Source organism: Lolium rigidum, chromosome 6 (genome assembly GCF_022539505.1).
Source record: "Lolium rigidum isolate FL_2022 chromosome 6, APGP_CSIRO_Lrig_0.1, whole genome shotgun sequence".
Lineage (NCBI taxonomy): Eukaryota > Viridiplantae > Streptophyta > Magnoliopsida > Poales > Poaceae > Lolium > Lolium rigidum.
In genome coordinates this window covers 326,285,549-326,296,540 of record NC_061513.1, presented here as the reverse complement: position 1 = coordinate 326,296,540, position 10,992 = coordinate 326,285,549, and the positions used below count along the sequence as shown (strand labels likewise).

At 47.0% G+C, this 10,992-nt stretch overlaps 1 protein-coding gene across 3 annotated transcripts; it reads left to right on the top strand.

Annotated features, from left to right (window-relative positions):
- The first annotated feature begins 5,132 nt into the window (after positions 1-5,132).
- LOC124660816 (aromatic aminotransferase ISS1-like) lies at positions 5,133-10,355 on the top strand. Of its 3 annotated transcripts, none has more exons than XM_047198653.1 (10): positions 5,133-5,257; positions 5,350-5,449; positions 5,558-5,605; positions 5,919-6,047; positions 6,713-6,772; positions 7,185-7,341; positions 7,524-7,630; positions 7,746-7,804; positions 9,267-9,375; positions 9,584-10,355. In XM_047198653.1, the coding sequence occupies exons 2-10, from the start codon at positions 5,387-5,389 to the stop codon at positions 10,034-10,036; spliced, it is 1,185 nt and encodes a 394-aa protein (XP_047054609.1). In that variant the 5' UTR covers positions 5,133-5,257; positions 5,350-5,386; the 3' UTR covers positions 10,037-10,355. The 3 variants fall into 3 exon arrangements, with proteins under 3 accessions (XP_047054609.1, XP_047054611.1, XP_047054610.1); XM_047198655.1 differs by having other exon boundaries at positions 5,146-5,257; positions 5,356-5,449; XM_047198654.1 differs by lacking the exon at positions 5,133-5,257 and having other exon boundaries at positions 5,275-5,449.
- Positions 10,356-10,992: the final 637 nt, after the last annotated feature.

The following is a 10,992-nucleotide window of genomic DNA, read 5'->3' as shown; positions in this document are numbered from 1 at the left end:
TAAAAGCCCACAAGTCGAAGAATATGAAGTCCCAGCTAGTATTAAGGAAAGTTGTATTAGGAAATATATAGAGACTTGTAACTTTGCGGGTTGAACTCAGAGAGTCTCCCGGAATTTGTAATCTTGTGTAACACGGTACCCTCGGCTCCGCCTCCTATATAAGGGGGAGTCGAGGGACGAAGAGAGGATCGAATCCATTGTCAACATAACCCTAGTTTCTTAATCGTTGAGTACTTTTCGGCTGAAACCTTTGAGATCTACTTGCCCTCTACTTCCAACTAAACCCTAGTCTACAATACGTAGGCATTGATAAGTTAATCCCTTGTCACAGACCTCCTGCAGCATCTCGACCGGCGCCGGGTCGGAGTCAGCCAGGCGGATGTCGGCCACTGTCCCACTAAGGGGGAGAAAGAGGCGACCGCTACGGGCCGAGATCTGCAGGGACTCTCGGGAGGGGAACACAACAGAGAACTCATGGGAAGAGGTCTCCTCGACTTGCCCCAATCCGCCTCCACGAGGTGGTGAAGCTCCCGAGTCAGGTCACTCACCGAGAGCACAACATGCTTGAAGGAGATGACCGCCCCATTGGACATCTCCTCCGACTCCTCATCATCCTCCTCGAATTCGAGGGCGAAGAAACTCTCCCCCGCCACCGCTTGTCCCATGACGCGGAGCTCGGGTTGGCGTCCCTTGGAAGTGCAAGCCGCCGAGTTGTGGCCCTCGACGCCGCAAATGAGGCAAACCGGGGGGAAGGTGCAGGCCGCCTGGAAGTGCTCCATCCGGCCACACTTGAAACGTTCCATGTTGGAGGAGGGGACCACCGCGTCTGCCACCCCCGAGGCCGGGCGGGAACCAGAGCTGGCCGTGGAATGCCCCGGTTCAGCGGGCTTCTTGCCGGTAGCCACCTCAGGCGCCCGGCCCCCACCGGACGCAGAGGGAGGAGGAGGAGCCGATGCCCCGGCAGCCACCTGCGCGAGATGGGCCGCCTCCTTGGCTTCCCTTTTCTTCTCCCTCTCAACCCACCAGGCGGGAGGGGTGTGATTGCTGTTGCTGCCCTGCCCCCCGGCACGGGAGCCCTCGGTCCCTGACCGGTTGCGATTCTTCTCCGCCAAGGCGCGGGCACGGAGGGCCGCCTCCTGCTGCTGTGGGTTCGACCGCCCGCCGCCAGCACCGGAGCCCGAGCCGGCACACTCTTCATGGCGTCGTTTGTTGTCGGACTGGTTCCGTCCGCGCTGCCCCCGTCTCCCTGAGGGCGCTCCATGGCGACGATCGCGGCAAAAGAGTGGCGCAACAGCGCTGGTGGCGGAGGGACACAAATCCGTCGAGCCGAGCGTCAGTGGCGGCGCACGTCCGAGACCGAGGCAGGAAACCCTAATGCAAGTGAAATCGAACCCCTCCGGATCCGAGCCACCGCGAGGAAAAGGTCTCACCTGCGCCGGTCGAAGTGGGCTGCGAGCAGGCCTCCACCTGCCTGTGCACCGCCCAAAGAACCTGGGCCGCTTCGGTGGCGCCCACCTAGTGCATAGGAATGTCTTTCTTTCCAAAGAAGAACGCCTTGTCTACGTGCAGGCCGTCATGTCTGCCTCGGTGGTCTACCAGTTATTAGCGCTTGATCTTGACCCTTGGTTCTACAAGGCTGTCGACAAACTGCGGCGCAGTTTTCTTTGGGTTGGCAGCGGGGACGCGAGAGGCGGCTCTTGCACGGTGGCTTGGCACCTTGTTTGCCAGCCGAAGGCCTTGGGCGGCTTGGGCTTGTTAAATCTGAAGTGGATGAACATGGCGCTGCGCACGAGATGGGCCTGGCTTTCAAGGTCAGACAGCTCCAAGCCTTGGCACGGATTGGGGGTTCAAATCGGATCAGACTCTCAGGCCCTTTTTAACGCCTCCGTGCGGATCGAGCTTGGCAACGGTGCGGCTATTCTCTTCTGGGAGGACCCCTGGATCGGGGGACTTTCCGCCGCAACCATCGCTCCGGCGCTGTGTAAGCTGGTCGCTCCTGCGGCTCGCAGGCGGCGCACTGTCGCTGCAGGGCTCCTCCATAACAGCTGGGCTCTGGACATCTCTGGCGTCCTCTCCATCGATGCCACGGTGGACTACCTCCGCCTCTGGTCCGCCGTCCACGTCGCAGCACTGCAGAGGCCTACACCTGGCACAGTTGATGTTTTCATCTGGAAATGGTCGAGCGATGGCGCCTTTTCCTCCCGATCAGCTTACGGCATGCTTTTCCAGGGCACTACGGGCTTGGCGGCGGCTCCGCTTATTTGGGACTCTTTCGCCCCCCCTTAAGCACCGCTTCCACGCTTGGCTTGCCCTTCGCCGTCGCTGCTGGACCGCGGACCGCAGGATCCGGCGAGGTCTCCCGTCCCATGTTCTCTGCCCTCTCTGCGGTTTGACGCCGGAGACGTTGGATCACCTATCCTTGCACTGCCCTTATGCGCAGGAGATCTGGACCGATCCGGTCGCGCGCATTGGCACTGCTAACCGTCGTCCCGGCACTCAGTTCGGCATCAACGGCGGTGGCCGCTGCCGCCGCCCGCGTTCCAAGGACGCAGCGCAAGCAGCTCAACTCCCTGGTTATGCTTGCGCTTCGCGCGCTTTGGCTGGAACGCAACGACCGAGTCTTCCAAGGCAAAAGCTTGCAAGCTTCGGCGACGCTCAGCAAAATCATTGATGAATGGGGCTCGTGGGTGGCTTGTAGAGGTGGAAGCCCGGGGGATATAGATTAGTGCGTTGGGGTGGGTCTGGGGCGAGGTGTTTCCTCTCTCGCTCTACTTGTAACCTGGACATCTTGTGTCCGTTTTCTGATGCTTAATATAATGACGCGCAGATCTCCTGTGGGTTCTCGAAAAAAAAAAATGTAATATCGGTTTTTAGGCCTTCCCTTCATCAGGTTCAGCGGAACCATGTTCCACCACGTAGTTCCGAACATTGCTTGAACCTCAAATTCCAAGCCATTTCGCCACACTGCTCCAACCTCCATTTTCGTGCCGCGTCCTGTGCCCGTCGTCATGGTGTCACCGCTGCCTCCGAGAGAGCTCGATTCATGCACACAGCACACTACCCCAGCGACAGGGACCCGATCCAAGGACGACGCACCAGGCACCACCCATCCTGAACGGTCGACTACAAAAGGCAGCCAGCCGCAGACGAAAGGGGAGACCGCCGACCGGGACGAACGGCGGCGTCGTCGTCACCTGACCTGGCACCTGGCTCCCTCCCAGTGGGGCCCGCGCGCGGTAAGAGCCCCCGCCAACCACAACACTCCTCCCTCGTTCTACTCGTGCGTGCGTGTTGGATCGATCGATCGCGTGTCGTCGCGTGGGCTAGTGGATGCGAGCGCGTGCGTGGGGATCTGATCCCAGATCGGAGTGGCTTCCGCCTCCGTTCCCGAGCTATTTTTATGTTCGCACCTGGATTAAATTAGTCTACTTCTGTGTTTTCCTTTGGAAACTGGAAGCCTTCTTCTCACTAGAGACCTAGCGCCAGCACACTTCTTGGGTTCTTCTTTTGACCTCTTCATTCATCACACATTCACACCCCGGGGAAGGGGTTTTGGAACTGAGAATCTCATCTCGTCGTGCTGTCGCTCGACCATTCGTTCCGTCCCGATAAGAAACGCCTCCGATCACCAAACTGGCACTGCACGCCGACTTCGCCCCAAGTGGTTTCGTCCCCGGTGACGATCTCGGCGGCCGCGGCAACGAGGTTCAGGCAACGCGTCGGTGGAGAAGGACCCGATCGCTTTTTCGGTTTTCTTGTAGGGTCCTTTTTAGAATTTGTGAGAGCCATGTTGTAATTTCTTTCTTTTTTAGGGTTCTCCTTGTAAGCTGTACCCACCGCTAGAAATGAAGTTTCTGGGTCCGTTTGGACCCAACCCCTGTTCAAAAAAAAAAGATCACCAAACTGGCTAGGCAAGTACACTAAAATTCTTCAGTCGATTGGCTACAAAAAAATAAAATATTATACGGAGTATCTTTGTTTACTTGCAGGAGTCTGAAAAGGAGTTAGTAGAGAAAATAGAATGTAAACCAACTCTCCTGCAAGCACTAGCTCTAACAAGCGCTCCTACACATTTTGTGAGAGTGAAATGTGAACCATACTTTCATGAAGTATTACATTTTTAGAGTCAACTAACATATATGATGGCTATGCGTTGCTTATAAATGACACTGCAATCCACTATAGCCAACTGCTGGCTACACTATTATTTTTGCTCTTATCTATACATAGAGGAAAGAAAAAGTTCTCATCTATTAATGCGGTACCCTGGAATCTTGCGGGTGCTAGGCCTGCTATTAGTTTGATACTGAGTACTAGCTTAAATGAAAGGGTGTGACTAATTTTCACTTAACTGAGAATTAAGCCAATTTTATGATATCATCGACTTAGTCATAACATGTAAGAGCATTGCCAACGTCCTGCTCTATAGGTACTACCTCACAACTTTAGCTAGATTTGAGTGGTCCAAACTAGGTTTGGATGAGAGGCAACCGCCTCTTCAAGAAGCCGGAACTCAAACCTTCAAAACATGATTTTTTGAGAGAGAAAGAGCATGCATGCGTTGCTCTAAATGTGGGGTCTTTTCTCTCGTTTTTCTACGTGAGGTTGCAGTTTCCATTGGAGAATAAAATTAATAATACTGTTTTTGACAACATTCTTACATTGGGCAGCTAGTTCTGTATGCCACTGCTGCTTGTGCCCTAAGTAGCACAAATTACTAAACAATTCAATGGTCGGGAGAGTTGCAACAACTCATAATTAACATAAATTACGAGACGATCTAACGGGATACTTTTTCTAAAGTTGTAATCCATTTTAAACAGAAAAATTTCAGTTACAACTCATACTTAGCACAAATCATGATGCAATTCTATGGTTTAGAACTCAACTGAGAACTGATTTAATTAGAATTAGCAAAACATTAAATAAAAACCGGCGCTAAAGATACATTTTTGTTCACAAGTTCCTGTCTTTTTAAGGCTCTCAATTAAAAAAAAGCTCTATAATTTTAGTCCTTCAGTGAGAGCTCGATGCTTATCCTCTCGCTCCAGATTAGCGGCCCCACCACGTCCTCGTCCTGTAACGTAAGCCAAAAAAGCCCAGAGAAAGAGACAGAGAAAAAGAACCGGAAAATAGTATACTCCCCGTCGAATCTTCCACTAGTTTTTCCCGTGTCTTGGGCTCTCTCTTGGCTCTGGGGTCGTGTGAGTGACAAGGGTTGGTGAGCTCGGGATCAGTTGGCGACTTCCCTTCTGAGGTTGTTGTCCGGGAATTATTTAGGCTTCACCCCTCCCGCTGTTCTCTGGTCTTCTTGGATCTCCGCCTCAAATTTGTCTCCCTGTTCTCCAGTTCTAGGTTCTTGGAGGAGGAGAGGAGGGCGGCAGGCATGGGCAGCATCGCCAAGCTGGCCAAGAGGGCCCTGGAGACGGAGGCGCCGGTCATGGTCAAGGTGATACAGCGCCCGATACAGCCCCTCATACCGTTCCCACCTCGTCAGACTCTTTTTCTTCTCCCTAATTTCCCGGTCTAATCTGGTGCCCTCTTTCCTTTCTTCCAGATACAAGAACTGCTTCGAGGGGCCACGGATGTGATGTCGCTTGCGCAGGTAAAACTGACTGCCCGCGATTCTTCCTTTGACCTGTTCACTGAGTTTGTATGTTAGTGGCAGTAATATTTCTCTGCATTTCAAAGATACAACTAACTGGATAAGTGAATTCGTCGTCATTTCTGTTGAGAGTTGCCCCATTTGGCATCTTTAACTCGTCCAACCTGCAATTTAAGTCAGGACTGCGGTACATGTGAATTAACTTACTATGTTAACCATTGATTGACTTCCTATCGAGCAGGGAGTAGATGGTAAATACTTTTCAGGTGGTTGGATGTCCTAAAACGATGCTTATGCTAAATCTTGAATGCAGGGAGTTGTTTATTGGCAACCTCCTGAGGCAGCTCTGAGCAAGGTCGAAAAAATCGTACGGGAACCATCTTGCAGTAAATATGGCGCTGATGATGGCCTCCCCGAACTTCGAGAAGCCCTTCTCGAGAAGGTACTTCTTTTCATCTCGGGTTGAATATCTTACATTAGATCATGATGCCATGCTAGCAAGCCTTACCACAATGCCGTCACCACCCATGTGCATGTGACCATTTTTTACTAGAGATGTTTAATCGTAGTGCTGGGAGTAATATAATGAATTGCATGTAACCGATGCTATGTCTAGACTTTATCAAGCAGAAGGTCTCGAAATGTACGTTTGTCTTCTCATTACAGCGGATTGGAGGGTGAGCTACATCGTCTCACGAAGTATTGTGTATAGGATGTCTATTTGTGTGAATCAAATGAGATCAGTTGATTATAGATGACCCCGATGAAAGTATGGTAGGTCAAATCATGGAGTTGGGGGATATGCAGTATCAAATAGACTTCGAATGCAATCCTACCATTTTATCCTTTTCAAATGAAAGCATGACACTCTTCATCCCGAGTTCCTCTATAATACCCACTAGCCAAATTGTTCCCTTTGTAGAGTTATCTTCAGAGTTTATTTTATTGTGTTTTGATCATTGGGATAAGTTTTGTATATGAAAATTTAGACTATTGCTATAATTTAACTTGGATCACATTAACACAGTCCTTGACTTCTCCTTATTTGCTTCTTGGCATTACGAACGACTAGCATATCTTTTGCTGATATTTAAGAATTTATTGCAGCTTCGGAGAGAGAATAAGCTAACCAAGTCATCAGTTATGGTGACCGCTGGCGCAAATCAGGTACATACTTTTCAGCTGGTTTACTACAGCTATTTTGTGAAGTGCCTCATTTTGGCTCCTAGGCCCAAGTGAGCCCAGATTTTATCAAAATTGAAAAATTCAAATAAAATAAATCCACGGGTACATATAGATGTCACACCTATATGTACATTTGTAGTTAGTTCATTTGTTTTTTGGAGATTTTATTATGATTGTCTTGGATTTTTTAAGAGCTCCTTGGAGCTTGGGAGTTATTATGGCTTCTCAGTTTTCTGTGCCTCTACTCATTCTGCCTTGTTTAGCTTTCAGACTAGGTTATCCTCCCAATTGGTTTCTTACTTACTTTGTTCTTTGTATGACTGCTACACCAAAATCTTGTTCACAACTAGATTTGTCAAATGAAGTAATCTCTTACATCGATTTTTGTTGGCAGGCCTTTGTAAACTTGGTTCTCACCCTTTGTGATGCTGGGGACTCTGTTGTCATGTTTGCACCATATTACTTCAATGCCTACATGTCATTCCAGATGACGGGTGTCACTGACATATTAGTTGGTGCTAGCAATCCAAAGACTCTTCATCCTGATGTTGGTAATATGACTAACATCCATAATCAAAACTAAATTTCCATGCTTAGTATACTAGGTCAATATGTTTTTAGTTTGTTAGATTAAGCGATGATTCCATCCATATGTCTTTCCTCTGTTATGATTCCATCCATTGGCAAATTAGACCATTTTGGAAGCATATTTTACATTATGGCTAAAATGCAGATTGGTTGGAGAAGGTCCTGAAAGGAAATGGCCCTATCCCTAAACTTGTTACTGTTGTAAATCCGGGAAACCCGTCTGGATCTTTTGTTCCAAAGCCAATGCTCCAGGTCATCTCTCTGTCCCTCCTCCCTCACTTGCTCACACGGCCTCTCTTGTACACGCGCACACACCTGCACATGGAGTTGGCGTTGACTATTTCCTAATATTGGATTATCATTTCAGAGAATTTCAGACCTGTGCAAGAGTGCTGGTTCATGGCTTGTGGTTGACAATACCTATGAGTAAGTTAATACGGTACTTATCATAATGCCATACTTGCGACCATTTCCCTTTTTGTTCCTTCTAAATCTCTTCAATCCTCTCTCATATTTAATTTTCCTAAGGAAGTGCAGACATGGAACTAACAAAGAACCGCATATGGACATGGTCACCTTAAATCATGGTTAGAGTTTAGGAGGGCAGGTTATTATCAGCAACTAAATAACCACTCCTCTGGCTTGTTGAAATTCAGTCCAACATGGGCACATGGCATCCCGTTGATAGCTTATTCAAAGATGAGCTATAGAATACATCCAAGCATTAGGGCGTTTTGGAATATGCCCGAAATTCAGATTGTAAATGACATTTTAGATTATCTATAAACCAAAGTTCACAGACTAATTAACTGCAAACTTTATTGGTAGGGGTCTCTGGGTAATTGTAGTGTTAAAGAACAGATCAACAGAGTCTGGACCTGCTAAGAGAAGGGACATCTATGTTGTGCAATGGCTTGTCAAATTTAATTATATTCTCCTGCTCATAAGCTTTGGAAACTCCTGCTTTTGTCCTCAACTCTATGTTTGGGTCCATTTCAGCCTGTCTAGCTTTTGAAAGTCTCTTTTAAAGATCTCGAATATTGGAGTACCCAAAATAGGCCCCAGTAAATCACTTAAAGGTGGAGTGACGAATAGGTTAACCTACAGCGTGACATTCAAAAATTTGAGGGGTTGAACCTGATTACAAAATTGAGCCATTAATAAAGGACTTCATCTTTCAGCTTCCAGAAAGTGATCCGAACTTAGACTTAGTTTCGAGCAGCATGGTAACAACTAAGTGGTACTGGAAGGAACTTGATCTTTTTTAGCCCTGTGACTTGTCAATCCGTCAGTCCTTTTTTACATTGCATATCATGTCAATAGCTTTACTTGAGTGGCTTGAGTAGTTGACTAACGAAAATTATCGTTGGTTTTGCTTGCCATTTCCCTGTTGACGTTAAAGATTCTTCCTCCTCAACTGATAACAAGTAAAATATGCATGAACTGCCATATGTTAATAAACCACCATTATATTTTAATTGCATAAGAGGTCGGCATCTCTACCCTGTATATTCTGATATGCAGAAAACATTTCGTATGGAAAAGTTCTGTTCTCCTTTTTTTTTGGACAAGTTATATTATACAGTGCTTGTATTCCATGCACATTAAAAATGTTTCTGATTGAAATTTGTATTTTCATTTACTGAAGAGGTTGACATCTGTACCCAGTAATGTATGATATACAAATATTGAAATTAAAAGCGATAGAAAATAATGTAATCACAACATGTTATCTCTTGCAGTGGTTGGACTCATTAATGCACAGAAAATGGCTGATCTTCTAAATTCTTTATGCATTATGCTAGGAATTGAGTTATCGTATCTATAGTTTGGCTTTAGTATGACTTTGATCTTGAACTAAGTTGCAAAATTGTTTGGTGTTTTTCAGATACTTTATGTATGATGGAATGGAGCACTACTGCTTAGAGGATAGTCACATTGTCAACCTTTTTTCATTCTCAAAGGCTTATGGAATGATGGGGTGGCGTGTAGGATACGTAAGTGTGTCATGCTCGTTGTCTATCTTTTGCTTAAGCTTCAATTGCTGGTTTAACACTCACTACTAAACCCTTTCGGTTTCATATATCTTCCCCACACACTTTAATTGCTATTGCGCCAAATACTTCTGGACCAGTGAGTGCACTCCATGGAAGTAAGGAGATGATTAGTTAGTCATAAAAGAGCTAATCAGTTTGACTGCTGCAGATTGCGTATCCAAGTGAAGTCGATGGTTTCCACGCGCAGCTCCTCAAAGTGCAAGACAACATCCCTATATGTGCTTCTATCATTGGGCAGCACCTGGCGCTCTACTCATTAGAGGCCGGCCCAGAGTGGATCAGAGAAAGGGTGAAAGATCTAGTGAAAAACCGTGAGTTGCTTGTGGAGGCAATGTCTCCTCTTGGTGAGGATGCTGTCAGGGGTGGGGAGGGTGCCATCTACCTCTGGGCTAAGCTACCTGACAACTGTTCAGATGATTTTGAAGTTGTCAGATGGCTCGCAAATAAGCACGGGGTCGCTGTGATCCCTGGGAGCGCCAGCGGAGGTCCTGGGTTCATCCGTGTTTCCTTTGGTGGGCTGAAGGAGGCAGAGACGAGGCTCGCTGGCGAGAGGCTGAGGCGGGGTTTGCAACAACTGGTGACCGATGGAATGGTACAGTAACAGCCCATCAGACAGTAAAAATACATTCTAGATTCAAACCGCACAAGTCCAATTTTTCGGCGATATAATTTTGCTGGGATTACTTCAGGGGATTGAAAGGACCATGTTTCCTAGTTCTTATGTCATATAGAATCGCACCATGCTGGAGCTGCCCAATGGAAATGGCAATCGGTCAGTGTGGGTAATTGGGGTAGAATAAAAGCCATCCAGCCCCATTCCATAATTCTCCATCTGGTACTTATCCCTTATTTAAGTTTACTTTATCCCTAGCAACTGTATACAAGTAAAGTACAAGAATTATAAGGTGTTTTTACTCTTTTGCGAGAGCTGTCTGTGCCCTTTGCTAGTTGCAGTTTCATCAGAGCTCTTGGAAACTGAAAACTGCCGTTTCTTATAGTCGACATGGCAGCATTACTACTGACGAACGAACTAGGCGCTTTCTGGTCTTGAACCTGAATCCCAATGCATAATCAAGATTTATAAGAAACTTATGTTGTAATTTAAATACTGCATTCTGCTGTGATCGGTAGAGGAGGTATATGTTATTGTGCTCATCCATCAGAATCGGCATGACACACTACTTTAATTCTAGGAATATGTTACTTGCATGTAGAACCTTATATTTTACAAATATCACCTCACACTCTACTTAGAGAGATTTCATAAAGAAGTGTTTCACTGAGATTTCACTCGTTTCAGAATTGACTTCAAATGAAACATATTTTTCATCAAGGTTTTCACAGACATGTTTTAACAATTTTTCTCACAGGTCACTGGAAAGTGAAAGATATGTGAAATATAATAACACTGGAATGATACATCCTTAGAGATGAGCCGTGGGTTGATTGTGATTCCATCCTCAGACTGTTTTTCCCAGAATTCCTACTTCTGACAGGACGAACCAAGTGCTTTCTGGCATTTGAACCTGAATGTCCCATGAACCTGAACCTCAACAC

Bases quoted from the DNA above. Each gene is read 5' to 3' on its own strand.
- LOC124660816 (XM_047198653.1), top strand. From the start codon at position 5,387: ATGGGCAGCATCGCCAAGCTGGCCAAGAGGGCCCTGGAGACGGAGGCG. The intron at 6,048-6,712 runs GTACTTCTTTTC...AATTTATTGCAG, and splicing joins GAGAAGCCCTTCTCGAGAAG to CTTCGGAGAGAGAATAAGCT. The intron at 7,805-9,266 runs GTAAGTTAATAC...GGTGTTTTTCAG, and splicing joins GTGGTTGACAATACCTATGA to ATACTTTATGTATGATGGAA.